Genomic DNA, 16,015 nt, shown 5'->3' on the forward strand with positions numbered 1-16,015 from the left:
AACCTGTTAATCTGAAGTAACAGCATATTTTCACAATTTTCCTAAACTTGGGGCTGAAAATGATCCAAGATTACAATTTTAAAATCCCTACAAATTGCTATGCTGTAGCTCCTAAAATATGAAGTGTTCCCTTCTTTTTTAATTTTTGGAATTTGCAAGGCATCGGGTAAAATATTAATATTATTATAATTTGCCTTTCTGTTACTATTAGTTATTTGTATCATTTTTCTTCCCGTGGTTATTTATAAATTGCAATTGCTGCTGATATTAAACATTTGTGTCAATATCTTATGCATATTTAGCCCTTGGACTTTTATTACTGATATTTGATGCAAATATGTTCCCTTATTCTATCATTTCTCTTCTAATTCAATTTTCATTGATTTTATTCATGCAAAAGCTTTTTAAATTTAATATAGTCAAACTTATTTATCGTACCTTTTATGATATCTTCTATTCCTCATGTAGTGAAGAATTCTCCCCCTAATCATAGCTGTGAAAGGTATCTGATATGACTTTAATGATTTTTTGTTTTATATAACAACATTTTATATTCAGGACATGTACCCATTTGAGGAAATTCTTTTCAAAAGAGGAAATGTAAACCCTAAGCAGTCAAATGAAAACGTGTTCAAAACCTTTGAAAGGAGAAAGGCAAATTAAAATAACTTTGAAAACTCATAACCCAACAAAATTGGGAAAGATGAGAAACATTAAATGTTTAAAGGGTAATAATTGTAAGACAGACATGGTGATCTATTGCTACTGGAGCTATGCATTGGTCCAATCATTTTGGAAAACGATCTGGAATTTTCTAATTTACTAAACTGCCCATAAGCTTTGACACAGAGATCCCACTAGTGGGTCTATGTGCCAAAGAAGATCGTGACAGCAAAGGGACCATTTTATGCAACTATATTCATAGACTGTAATCTGTGACAAAAGTCTATAGATTATATGTATACATATATATATATATGTATACATATATATATAAATTGAGAAATGAACAAACTGTGACATATTATTGTATAATATTATTATAGCATAAGGAATAATGAATATGAAGATTTGGAGTAAACTTAGAAAGACTTGTATCGAATAATAAAGAATAAACAATAAGAGGAAAGGAGTCAGATATAATAAAGGTCACACTATATTATCAAAGTTAAAAGACATAGCGGGGGAACAGTTAGGTGGCTCAGTGGATAGAGACAGGCTTAGAGATGGAAAGTCCTAGGTTCAAATCTGGCCCCAGATACTTCCTTGCTATGTGAGCCTGGGCAAGTCACTTAACCCTCATTGCCTAGCCCTTACCACTCTTCTGACTTGGAATACACAATACTGATTTTAAGATAGATGGTAGCTTTTTTTAAGGTCAGATATTTCTGCTTAAAATAAATTAAATTACAAAAGTGGGAAATAATATGTACTGTCATACTGAATTATGCTATTAAGTGGCTTTGATGAACTCTCTTCAGGAAATCTACTTTGTAGGAGGTTTTGTTTGTATGTTTGGAGGGCAAGGTCTGTCAAAACAAATGAAATCAATATTTTTTTAAAAATAAACATTTCCTAAATGGAGCTGAAAATAACATACACATTTTAACAATGATTTTAAAAATATATTGAAAAGAAACAAAACAACAGGCAAAAGATAATTAGTTTTGGTATCAAGTGATTAAAATTAAGGTACACATCCTTTCTGTTAACAATTAACTGATTGGAATAGTGTAAAGCAGTGGCACTTTTAGGGGTAGACAGTTGAGTAGTCTTTCGGGGGGGAGTTGTGGTTGTATTTTTTTTTTTAGTATTGTCTTAAGAGAGAATGCCAGGTGATGCTATCAAATAGCACATAATGGCTATAACCTTGGGATTTTTAAAGTATAGAATCTGATTAATGACCATGTGATGAATATGTGGGGAAACCTGGAAATGGATACTGTCCCAGAATAAAACAACTTGTTTCTTTAACAATTTATTATTTTCTTTAACAATTTCTTCTATGACAAACTCTGAACCAAAGGATATAATGTAGTGAAAAGATGAACTGAAAGTATAGTTATCTTCAACCAGGAACTGCCACCTAGAAGCACACTGGCCACTCATTTTTGTGGATGTAATAACTAACTTGATTATCTGAATTCCCTAATTGCAGAGTGAAGATAAGGCATTCTGTTGAGCACCTTTTAAAAATTCCAAAAAACTTCGAGAGAAGCAATCAGGAAGAATAATATTATAATGAGACTAGTATATAATTTCTGATCATATTCACCAACAGATAATCCAGCTTGGAGGTAAAACTAAGATTGTGGCTTTCAGAGAACAATTTTTATGGTCTGTTATTGAAGTATATAGTTTCTGAAAGATCTGTAGGATCCTATAATGGCAATAGAGGGGCAATGGTGACTGTTTGCTTCTGCTGAGTGATTTTATGCTCAACATTGACAAGAATCATTTTAAAATGGAGAATTCAGGAGTAGAAAAAAAGGAGAATTTTTTCTCAAACATGGAGAAATGGAATGATAATAAGGGTACAGTAATGTTTAGTTATTATTTTTCATATTTAAAAAAATGAACAATTATTTTTCCTTCATTGACTACCTCCATTAGAGGAGGGAGAAAGAAGAAAAGAAAAGTAAGGGAAAAATTTAATTTTCCTTTAAAATTAATTTAATTTAATTTTATTAATTTTGAAATAAAGTTCTAAAAATATAATTTCATAGTCAAATTCATTTCTTGCTATATCTATAAAGTAAATTTCTCAGTCTATACCATGATTCAATTTCTTCTCTACTAGTAATTAGGTCCTCTGAAATCCTGACTGATCACTAAACTGATCATAGTTCTTAAATTTTTCCCAAGCTGTTCGTAGGCTCAACAGTGAGGCTTACAATATCATAGGAAAAATCAGTTGAAGTGAATATGAAAAGGAATTACTGAAACTAGAAGGGGCTTTGAAGAAATAAATAAGACAAACACAGAGCCAACATGTAAGGGCATAGAAACATTGATTTAGATTTTGAAGGGATCTTAGAGGTTATCAAGTCCAAGCATATCATGTTACAAATGAAAAATAATGAGTGTGTTAGAGTTTTAGACACTTAACAAGGACTATATAGCTAGTAAGTTTCTGAAGGAAGATTCAAACAAAAATCTTCCTAAATTCCAAAACTAGAGCTCTCTTTTTCTAGATCAGAGCAATGATAGCATTGTGGTCCATGAGAGAAATGAACTTATGAACATGGTATAAAAGTTTATTATTGGATTTTCCATCTAGTCCTTAAGTGACTCTAGACAAGTAATTCAACTTATTATATTTTATTTCCCTCATTTTAAAAATAAAATATTTTCATTCAACTAACCTCTAATAGATTTAGAACTATGATCCTATAAGAAAAAAAAGTAATTAGGAAAGCAAAAATATGTCAAAGTCAAGGTGAAAACGAAATAAGATAGGTAGGAAAGTAGGGTAACAAAGAATAGGAAGGCAGTAGACTTTTCAATAAATGGAGTCTTTAAACATGGATTATGCATGACCAATCTCTGAGAATTATAAGGGAGAGTCAGGATTTAGGAAGTACATAAAACCAAGACATCACAACAATGAGATCTTGAACTTAGTGAAGGACCAGCCCTGGAATGTATTTTTCCCTGACCCCTTTGCCCCTAGAACCCCTGACCATACCCTGGAATGTGCTAGGGACTGATAAGGACTCAACCCCCAGGACTTTTTGATCCATGGCCTAACCCCACCTAGGGCCTCCCAACTCTTCTGAGGAAATAAACAGAACTAGGCACCACGAGCAGACAATTGGCCACAAAGACCTAACCCTACCCAACTGTTCTAAGATGTCCTCTTCTGCAACTCAAACCTACTCTATATAATCTGTCTCTCCCCTTCCTTCAGGGCCCCATCTGCCTTGGAGGTGGTGGGATCCAAGCTCGAACTTATAATAAAGCGGTACCTCTTGCTTTTACATTATCCTGTGTGCCTCCTAATTTGGGAAACCAGAACCGGGTCAAACACTTAGGAGATAAGAAAAGGAAAAGAATCCATCTAATGAAAGCCAAGGACAGAAGCAATTGTTCTCAATCACAGGAATGTCCATCCTCCATCTCAGCTCCATGCCCCAAGAATGTCCTTTTCTTTTTTTTTCAGAGGATGAACACCTTTTCTGAGGTATAATGAGACATACTGAATGAGACTGATATGTCATAGATAGAAGATTTTGTATCTGTCAACTGGAAAAAACACAGAACTCTTAAATAGTCAAAATCACTCTTTAATCAAGGGCAAAAGGGGTTCAAAGCAATAGTAGGCCTCAACACAGAGATGTGTGTCACACACGACTGCACAGAGACCGAGGATTGAACTCTGGCCTCTCTGGTCACTGACCCCTGTGAGTGCCACTGACATGGGCATTGCATTCTCAGAAACTCAGGCAAACTATTATCAGGGAAACTCCCTTGCTCCCTTACTTACATCCTCGTGACTCTGAGACTATTGGAAGCTTCTCCTTGATTTTGCATACAGGTCCCCAGCCTTGGTTCTTGCATCTTGGCTTGCAGGTTCACTCTCTCTCCATGCCTCTACCACACTAGGTAGACAGAATAGCTAAGATAAGTTAGGATTTTTGTTATTTTGGGAAGGTAAAGGTATATTTAAGATAGTACAGAGTTAAGAATAGATAGATGAGTTATATAAAAGGTAAGTATCATTGGAATTTTGCTGGTTGTAAAATTAAGACAAAAATGGGAGGAATTGTAAAAGAGAGAATCTGCAAGGCAAGCCAAGCATGCAACACAAGGCAAGGGACATCATCTGTCAATCAAGAAGTAACATTCCATTCGGAATGTTCCCAGGAAAAGACAGTTGGAAGCTAACCCCACAGCTGATTTGAACTCCCTCTCTAAGCTTTGGAGAGGGGAGGGAGGAAGAAGGTTTTGTGTGGCTGAGGGTGGTGGCTAAACCTGAAGAGATAATTGTGTCTCTGGACTTGAATTAATCAAGCTGAGATTATCTGGCTTTTTGGAAAAGAAGAAAGAAGAAAATAAGTGTCCCTGCTAGTGACTCCTTGATAGACTTGGTGTCACAGTTGTGACTGAACTGCCATTTTACCAACACCCTCCTAACTCCTTGTATATATTAGGGTAAACCCCATCCCTCTTACCTCATCCTCATCAAGGACCTATCCTTGTCCTATCTTCCCCAATAAACCTCCTTACTTGAGAAAAGAGAAAAATGTATATTCTTTAAAGCTCATATATAATAATATATACACTAAATATAACACAATAGAAACAAACTTGCAATGTGTTAATTGTTCCAGTTTTTTCTTCTAAATATGTTTTGTTTTAAATGATGCTCTTTTTGCTTTTTTTTTACTTTTCTCTCTCTCCTCATTATTTATCTCCTGTTCACTACTCAAACCAACTAATGGTTCTCTTGGAACAAATAATCACAGCCATTACAAAATAAAACTATAAATTGGTCATGTAAGAAAATATATTACTCATTTTGCAAATGAGTTTGTTAGCTTTGATAAGAGGTAAAAATATCCATCCTTTTCCAATATGTGGTTTAGTAAACTAAAGTAAGTTCCTCTTTGCTCTTGCATTTCTTTCTTTGTTTCTTTGTTTTTTCTTTGTTTCTTTGTTTCTCTCTCTCTTTCTTTCTCTCTCTTTCTTTCTTCCTTTCTTTCTTCCTTCCTTCCTTCCTTCCTTTTTTTTGGAGGAGGATCAGGTTAGGTTTGTAATTTCATTTATGTGAAGAATTCCCTACATAGATATATTATAAACTTTACATAGACCAAAAATTAATTGCCTGAAAAGTTATAGAACTAGACAGTTTCCTGAACACATCAAGATTTAAATATTTTTTCCAGGATTAAATAGAGAGTAGAGGTAAGAGTCAGAATTTGATTGCAATCTTCCTGAGTCCAATGTTGGCACTCTATTCTAATGGGCACTAAATTTGTTCATTTGTCTCCCCCACTATCATTTACCCCCCCAAAAAATAAGATTAATCAGCATATATCTCCAATATGTCTATATCATATATATCAACTTACTAATAAATGACATATATTTAAAACTATTACATTTATATATTTTAAAAATGATATATATATATTTTTTAAATGAGATGGATATGAAATAATACAGGGTCTGACAAAAGTCTTATTAGCTTAGTCTTAAATGGTCTAAATTTGCAATAAGACATGTGGGTTCCTCTTTTTGACTTAAGATCCAATTAGAAACCATCATAATTTATTTAATTGCTGACTAACAGATCTTTGTTTTAGCAAAATCCCCTTGATGGCTGTGCAGAGGAGACATGGAGATGGGATAGAGATATTATTACAATAGTCCAGGTAAAAGGTTATGAGGTTCAGAACAAAAGTACAGGCTTTGTGCATAAAGAGGAGATGGGTATAAATGATGTTGTGAAAGTAGATGTGACAATATTTGTTAACTGATTGGATATATGAGGTGAAAGTGAGGCACTGAGGATGGCAGTAAGGTCACCTGGAAGACCATTTTGAAGAGGATGCCCAGAGAATGATAGGGAAGTTTGGAGGAAAGATAGTTTTGGGGGACAGACAATGTAATGAGATCTTCAATGTAGATCACAGCATAATCATACTTGTTCATCATAAGCAACTCATTCTATCTCTCTTCTCCCTAAAATAAAGTGAGGAAGAATTTAAGGATCTTACTCCTTAGTAATTGCTCTATAATTCAGCTGCTGATTCCTGAGGTATCTGGTGGTTTCCACAAAATAAGCTGGACAGAACCAATTGAGGCAAAGCTAGAGGTAGGATATTTGCTTATTCAACTGCTGCTGTGATTGCCTGGGTAGAAATTAGATGACTCTTACTTCCTACTCTTAGCGGCAGACAATTGTTTATTGATAAACCAGTCATGGGAGAGTGTGGGGATGTGTGTGTGTGTGAGTGTGTGTTGAACGACAGTGGGTAAAAAGGTGGGTATAGTTGTGATGAAAAAGAGTATTCTGTACAAATCATTCCCCAATTCATAAATGGCTAAAGGATACGAACAACCAATTTGCATATGAAGAAATCAAGACTATATACAGTTACATGAAAAATGAAAAAATCTACATGAACTGATGCAAAGCAAAGTGAGCAGAACCAGGAGAACATTGTAAAGAGTAACTACAAAATTAATTGAGCAACATTTATAAAGGACTTGGTTATTCTTAGCAATACAGTGATCCAAGACAATTCTTAAGTACTCATGAAGAAAAATGACATCTGTTTTTAAGAAAGAATGGATGGAATCTGAATGTAGACTAAGATATGCTACATTTCACTTTATTTCTTCATTTTTCTGTTTTTTTTTAAATATTTTACACTATTGTACAAATGCAAAATCTGTAATAGATTGTTTGCCATGTCATGTCAGGGAGGTGAAGGGGAAGGAGGGAAATTGGGAGGGTGAGAAACTTAAAACTAATGAAGATTAAAATGCTTTTTCTATGTAATTGAGGAATAAAATAAAATATTATTTTAAAGAGTATTCTCTTTTATATCCTAGAAAGTTTTCCTCTATACTTTTAGACTCCATTCTACTTTTCCTTCTAAAAATATTTCAAGTAACACCATAAAATTCTGAGATAATCTCATGACATTAACATGCATCTCACTCATTTTCAATCCTTAGTTATTAATCTTTGTAAATCACCTTCAGATTTATTGAATACCAATAGAAATATTTGCAACCACCTTTAAATCACCTCTAATTCAAATTCAAATACTATAGATAACTAGCAGAAAGCATCATCTGATGGCTGAAATGTACTATTCTGGATATGCACATTCTTAAACAATAAAATAAGTCACAGTTAATTATGTCCTTGAACTGCACTTTAATTGTCTATTATTAACTGTGTGCATCATCTCCCAATACACAAACCAGATGTGATACACTAGTCCTTTCTTTAACTGCAGCTTGCTAAGATCCCAGCTAGAAAGAGTCTTAATCCAATTAACAAACCCATCATCAGGTGAAAAAAATGAAAACTGCTGAAAAATCTGATGGCCATCATTAGTAAAATTCTATTGATGTGTGTCTTATTGTGTTCTTCCTATTTGAATCTCATGCCTTTCAGACTGTAGATCCACTCTGAGAAATAGTCTCAGAAAATGATATTTTCTCATTGAATGTGATTTCATCTCTGGATTTTCTTTACTGTATAAATGACATAACATGTTTGCAAAATTTTCTTTTTTCTCTCTTTAAAGCAACATTTTCCCCTCTGATATTATATGTCAGAATAAACTCCAGAGTGAATAAAAAGAAATTAATAATTATTCAACTGAGTAGAAAAAGAGGAAAATAGTGTCTATTAATCTGAATTTCAATTGGATTTCCACTTCAATATAAGACTTGGCATATTATTTTTTCCTAATAAGAGGACTATAGTCATTTTTCATAGAATAGTTTTGCATGCAATATCTCATAATCCTAAAGATTATACCCCATTCCCAGGGAAGAAAGGAAATTCAACATCAGTTAGTCTGGTTCCTTGCATTATAGTCTTTGTGGAGTTCCTCACAACTATTATCAGTTTGAGACAGGCTGGGAAATTAATAGGAAATGTTATTTGTTTAACTGATTTTGTTGGTGTCCCACATGAAAATGGAATTTTCATATTGCATTTTTTATCTGCTATCTGAATGTTATGCTCAGTAAATATGTTTGAGTCAGAGAAAAAATAAAAAGATGACACAACTTTCCCCCTAATTTTCATCCTCATATTCTATATTTTCTATCCCCCCACACACATTTATACATTATATGCCACTATGTCCATGGTGGAGAAACAAACATTATGAAGCATTCTTCTTTCGATGATCGAGAAAAGAAATTACCTGCCAGAAAAGTCCTTGGTGCTGTCAAATGATTCACATCTGAAATGAAAATGATTTTATCATTGGAAAATAATTAAAGAACAGGAATTGCCATCTGTATTGTTGATGCATTCTAAGGACCATGGGATATTCCATCTGATTTTCAGGTGAAGTCTTCCATATATGTTGCCTCTAGTGGTGCACTGGTAAATGTTTAATTTTAATAGATTGCTGTGGAAGGGGGTGGGGATGATAGGGAAAAAATATATGAAACACTTTTAATTTTAATCTGCATTATTAACATTTTTTCCTTCACTTTCATAAAGCTTGGACAATGAACAAATCAAATTGTGATTTGTAGCATTTGCCCATTTCTAAGGCACAAATGCATATGGCAAATTTAGCAACTATCGATTATGGGGCAGTTGGCACTGACTTTAATACTGTTCAGTTGTTTTGATCATTATAATATGAGTTCTAGAAAGCAAATTCTGTCTTACTTTTCCATTTGTAGATATTGAATTTATTTGTATTCTATTTCTGTATTTATCACAGTACTTTGCACTTTTGCAAACTCATAATAAATGCTTCATTCATTCATATATTCAGTTATGAAAACTCTTAAAACTGCATCTAACACCCAATTTTACACCTGCAGAGAACTTATTACTGTGTATATGCCTGGAACTTCCAATGAATTGGTACTTTCAAATAAATACCTTAATCCTCAGGAAGCTCTCATTCTTACAAAGATAATATCGCGATAATAAGTGGAAGATAATAAGTTAATAATAATAATAATAATATATGTTGGTACATGATTGTAATGAAACATAAAAAAATAATGATAGACAATATTTAGAGAAACATGAGAAGTTTGGTTTTTTTATAACTGGTGGTGACTGAATTATGCAGATTTGGAAAAATATGTTTCATTATACAATTTCATTATACTAAATACAAATTCATTATACTAAATAAAGGTAAATAATGTGATCTTAAAGACTAATGATCCCAGGAAAAAAATAAGGAATGATGCTTTCCACCTTGTTTCCTTGGAAATTATGGAACAATGAGTACAAAATGCTACATCAGACACATCAGACATGACTGATGTGTCCATTGATTTTGCTTACTTTTTTTTTTAGCATGGGAAAATTCATTGTGGGATCCCAAAATGAATTTGATAAGAGTTAAAAAAATCAATGAAACACAAATTTAAAACTTGGAATAGTTGCTAAAGAATGAAAAGAATTCATTGCAGTGCAGTACTTGTGGCACAATAAAAAGCACAATGAGATTGAAATCAGAGGACCATGGCTTAAATTGAAGTTCTTATGTCACTTTTGACTTTGGCTAAATCACTTAAAAATAGTTTGAGAGCTGTAGTTTTAGGAGTTCAGACGCTTAAGAGTACATTGAATCTGGAGTAGTAGTCATTCCCCTTTCATAACAACCATCAATTTGGAAATTGTGAAGCTAGGATTAACTCTCCCCTTGCCTGTTTTTAAATTAATCAATCAGATACTTAAACACCCCTACTTAATGGTAAGTAAGGGAGTTCCAAAGTCACTTACTAAAGTGGGTGACATCCGAAGAGACGACTGCTCTGCCCCTGCAAATTGATAGACTGCAATTGGTTCCCATAAAGTGGATGAAGGGACAGGAAGTGAAATTGAAAAAAGGACTATAAAAAAGGCCTGAACTTCCTGTCCAAGGGGTCTTCAGCTTGAAACTTCATCTTGGGACTTGGACTGGGACTTTGGCTCTTGAACTACTTCTGGTAAGACTGCTCCTGGATTTTCTTCTTTGGAGTTCATCTTGGGTGAGTGAGTAGCTGACCCTTCTTTTCTGGTTTCTGGAAAGATTAAGTCCAGAGAGGTCTTACCCTCTTGGAGGAGGCTAAGTAGGTGGAATCCCCCATTAATTTACCCTGGACATCAGAGCAACATTTAGTATGATAGACTAGACATTTTCTCTGCCCCCTTTTTATATTTCTCTACTTTCACTCTTTCTACCTCTTTGTAAATAAACTACTGAAAGTCATTTTGACTTGAGCTATAATATTTTTAAATTGGTAAACATCATATTATTTTAGAATTCTCATATACTTCAAACCCTAAATTTAATTCCTTGCAAAACAATATGATACACAAGGAAGAACACAGGGTATGGAATCAGAGTATTATATAAATTATATGAATAAAATAATATTACAAAGCAAAAATCTCCTATGATACTCTAATGACAAATCCAGGCATTAAAGAATGGCAATAGATAAACTCCTTCTTTTAGTGGAGAAGTATAGATGTTAAATATAGTTGTTGAATTTATTAGTTTTGCTTTATTTTTTCCTCTTGTTTTACAAAAGAGTTTGATAATGGGGAAATACAGACTTCATGGGATGATTTATAGAAAGCTGATTTTAGAATTAGGAAGAATTGGTTTCAAATATTGTGTCTGACACATATTACCTCTCATGCCTAATGATTCATTTAACTTCTCAATGCCCATGGCAACTAAGACTCTAAGTTACAGAGAAGGTGAAAATTTAAATTAGTACAGAAAGTGTCTCAGTGGGAACTCTCTAATTCAATGAACAAACTGAATAGGCTAAACAGAAAACCAGAATGTGAAAACTGTTACTTGAAACAGTACTGATCAGTGAATAAGATGGGCGCATAAATCATTATGAGTTCAGAAAAATAATTTCAGATGAAGAAATACCACAAATTATCCTGAAAGTCATGATGATAATGTCATATTCTCAACAATATAAGGAGTGAAGAATGCCTTTGAAGGTAGAGTGTAGCTTCTATAAACAAGAGAGCATACAAAACTTTGCCCTTTGAGGTCCTAATGATTATGGTTTGACTGTTCTTTAGGTGTATCCTCAAATGATCCAGAGAATCACATAAAACTATTACCTAATCAAAATGCAAAATGCATTGATGTGTAATGCAATTGAGTAATAAAAGTTTGAATGTGCTCATTAAACAGGAATTGAAAATAGATATGACTTTAGGGTCAAGTCCTTCCATAGCTAAGTCCATACCAAAGCTTAGTCCAGTATAGCTACAATGATTAGCTTCATAGTTTAATGAAAAAACCATGAAGTCAAAAGGGGAAAAAGTTTAATCTATGTTTAATAATATTATTTCTAATCAAAAACTAATCATGTAAAAAGATTCATCACCATGAAAAAGTAATATGCAGTTGATTTGGCAAAGATGGAACAATATCTGGTTTTAGCTCAGCTTTTTAATGGTTTATATAAGAACCCACATAGTCTACTTGCCAAATTAAATTTTCTGTGAAGTACAATTACAAAATAATAGAAAGTAAAAAGTACAAATAGCTAAAAGTAACCTGGCTTAAATAATAAAATCTGAAATGCAAATTATCTTTTCTCTCTAGGAAAACAGGGTATTATTACTTTTGAAATATTTGTCTTTAAAAATTTAGTAAAATATTTCATGTACTTTTCTCTTTATTAAAGTGTGCAATTGCCAATTCCATGTTCTATTTAAAATAATATTGAACAAAAATAATAAATGATGCAGTTATGTGTTTAAATACAGTATGTGTTTTTAAAAGTAAAAAAGTACTTGAGAAAGTCATTAAAAATGAAAGAAGTATAATCTGATGCATAATTTTAAAAGCACATGTATGTTTAACCTATGCTAATGTCCTCTGGAGAACATCCTAGTTTCTTGACAGCTACATTAGAACAATACAAACACTGGCAAGTCTCATCTAATTGGAAAACAGTTGACATTGACCCATGTCTATCATTTTTAGACAACCTTAACTAAATTTGAAAAGATGATCATTTTGAGATATGTGTCACTGAAAGGAAGAGCCACATGAAAACATAATAAAAACTTTGACATATTGAAGTATGCATTGTGTAGTGTACTATATCTATATAGCTATGTTATATGTGGTTCTACGTATCTAGACATAGATATATAGTTATAGTTCCATGTAAATACCTACTATAGAATTACACATATACATATACTATATATGTGAATATATGTATATAGTTACATAATACTTCAGTGGTTCAGGAATTGTAATATGAAGAGACATATATAGCACATATAACTACATGAATATTTTATATGTGTGCGTATTATATATATTATTTTGTAGTTTATGTTTCAGTCTGTGAAAGTAGAGAAACTTAATGAACTCATTAAAATATCAAAAATATCAAGAAAAAAATTCTTATTTAAAAATATAATTTAAGTGACAATGGTAAATGATACTCTTGTATTCTTCAAGCAGAAGAGAAATATCCTGTCCCACATACTGAGGTTTGTAAACTTAATTAAGTTTAATTCATTTAACAATATTTATTGAGCACCAGCGGGGGTGAATACAGAAATAAGATTAATTCTTGCTTTCATAAACTTAAAGTCTAATAAGGGCAGTGAGTCCAGGTAAGAACAAAAATATACAACTTAGCAGTATATTCATCTTTTTCAAATTTGATCCAGTGATTTGATTTTTTCACCTTAATCATACTAATAGTTTATTTATTTCATTAGTATTTTCATAAAACCAATTCCTAATTCTATTTATTAATATAATGGTTTTCTTACATTCAGTTTTGCTAATCTCATCTTTAATTTTTGGAATTTCCAATTTGGTGTTTAATTGGAGATTTAAAATCTGTTCTCTTTTCTATTTTTTAAAAGCATATAGTAAAAGGGGGAAATGGGGATAGTCTTTAAAAGGGTTGAACTTTATTATTTAAGAGTGTGGTTGCCAGGAATTTAATTAATTCCAAAAAGATTTATTTGCAATTTATATATAAAATGTAGGAAGAGTGAAGTAAGAAATCAGAGAGAGGATAAGGTAAGATATTTAGCCTGAGCACTAAGTAATTTATCTCTGACCCCTGGCTCAAAAACTAGGCAGGGGCATTTAACTAGATAGGCCTCGGCCCTAGTAGGCCAAGACCTGGGCAAAAATCCAGCAGTTAAAAGTCAGCTTTTGTGTCAGTCCAGTCAGCAGATCCTTCTGTCCCTCTTCACCAGCCTCAACTCAAAAGCATGAAGAATTCTTCCCAGCAGAAATGAAAGTCCAAGAATCCCCGAAACTCTGTGTAGCACTCTCTCTTTTAAAGGTATTTTCTCTTGTGTCACTTCCTGTGCCTTCCCCTAATTTTACATCTACCAATCACAGTTGATGCTCTGCTCTAGGACTGCCCAGAAGTTAGTCAGTTGATTCTGATTCGTCACCCACTATCGCATACATAGGTCACAGACTTCCCACTTCATAATTAAGTGAGATATTTGCACTTTTGGTGATTAGATCTAAATGGGCACATCTTCATACTTAATTTTTAAGTACTGTGTTGCACATTTTGTGGTTGAATCTAAAAATAGGCAGATCTCCATACATAACTTTTAAGTAGGGTATTTACTCTTATGGGGATTAAAATCTAAAAATAGACACGAGTTACAATTTAAATCTTCACCATCAGGGAAGAGCTAAGCACCTTCATTGTTATAATCAGGGGAGAGCCAAATCCAATCTTCATAATACCCTATGCATTGATCTGCATTTTCTCTATTTTATTTAATTAAGAATTTAGAGATACACATTTTCTTCTGATTGTTACTTTTCTGCATCCCATAACTTTTTAAACTAAACTGATATATCTTATAAGTTTCTCAAGTTTTGATTTCCACCTAGGTTTTTCTCACTCCACATTCAGTGCATTATCCACTACATTATCAGGGCTCTCTAGTTTATCCTACTGTCATATTCCCTAATTTATATTCTCAGGGTGTCTTTTGCCTGTGTTCTTTTTTGTTCTTTGAATATTTGAGTATTGATAACTGAATTAGTTTTAATGTTCAATTTTATAGTTTTTGCTTATCAAAATATTTAAATTATTATTCCAAAAATAGATTTCATTGAAGTTTATGGTGACCAAATTCTAATTATGAAAAAATTAATTGATTCTATTTTTAGCTATCTTTAATTTTATTTTTTTCTTTTGTATGGTATGTCTTACACAACAAACGATGTTGTTTCATTTTTTATTTTTTGTTGAAAGTGTTCAATATTTTTAGTGTCACATTGACAACATACTACAAATCTATAAAATCTCATTGTAAGCTTCAATGATTTAAGAATTAGAATTTATTTAGACCTAGTTATTTGAATTTTCATCAAGTGACCAAAGTGGGGGCAGAGTCAAGATGGTGGCTTAGAAGCAGTAAAAATCAATTCCTCTGTGGAAACCCTTCCATACCAATCAAAAGCAAAGTGTTTTGAGGGGGACAGAAAAAATACATCTAACAACAGGACAGAGCCTGGGGACCCTCCTGCTCAATCCAACTTTAAAGGTACACAGAGAAGGTTGAATTCTCAGGTTTCAGGAAAAGAAAGAAGGAAAGACCTAGGATCCTTCCTTAGCCTATTTATTTGGGTGGTTCCTGGGATATCTGGGTGAGGGCTCCAGTCTAGAGGAAACGCCTTTCTACCACAACTACATGAGCCTCAGGGCGCTCACCACAGCTGGCAGGGAGGCATCTGGAAGAGAGAGGCAGTGAGGAAGGCAGCCTGGTCACAGCCTTCAGCCACCATTCCTCCATCATGGGCCACTGCCTCTGGAAGTTTTGGTCTCAGGGCATACTCAGCTCTACAGATCAGCTTAACTGGCTTAATTCATCCTATCAATAGTGCAGAGAAGAAGCCTCCAGGTGGCAGAAAAGCTCAATCTCCAACACTTCTTCCCTACTTACCATGCTGAGACCTGTGGTAAGAATCTGGCTGACTGGGATCCTGGGGGAAGGCTGCAACTGCAACAGAGTTCCTTGGTACCACCATGGGAAACTTAACTCAGGGCTCTGACTGGGCAGCTGGAAGGGAGACAGCTGGCAAAAAGAAATAGAGGAGGACAAGAGTAACTACCTTCAGCCTCTACACCTTCACTTTCACCTTCAGCTTTTGCTGACAGCTGGGGAAGATCTGTCTTCAGGGCACATTAATACACGAGGTCAGTTTCTTTACCCTAATCCAGTTAATCAGCATAGTGGAGAAGAAGCCCTCTCAGGGCGGAAAAGCCCAAACTTGCAGATCCAGCAAATAAGCAAAGGAGCAAGAACACAGAC

General features: G+C 33.6%; 1 protein-coding gene across 1 annotated transcript in view; it reads right to left on the bottom strand.

Annotated features, from left to right (window-relative positions):
- LOC130454696 (endoplasmic reticulum-Golgi intermediate compartment protein 3-like) overlaps positions 1–15,731 on the bottom strand; it is a 57,614-nt gene extending 41,883 nt beyond the window's left edge. Inside the window, exon 1 of the mRNA XM_056800611.1 lies at positions 15,647–15,731. Within this exon, the coding sequence (XP_056656589.1) occupies positions 15,647–15,731 (85 nt within the window). The remainder of the gene's footprint in view (positions 1–15,646) is intronic.
- Between the last annotated feature and the right edge of the window lie 284 nt (positions 15,732–16,015).

Source organism: Monodelphis domestica, chromosome 5, assembly GCF_027887165.1.
Source record: "Monodelphis domestica isolate mMonDom1 chromosome 5, mMonDom1.pri, whole genome shotgun sequence".
Taxonomy (NCBI): Eukaryota; Metazoa; Chordata; class Mammalia; order Didelphimorphia; family Didelphidae; genus Monodelphis; species Monodelphis domestica.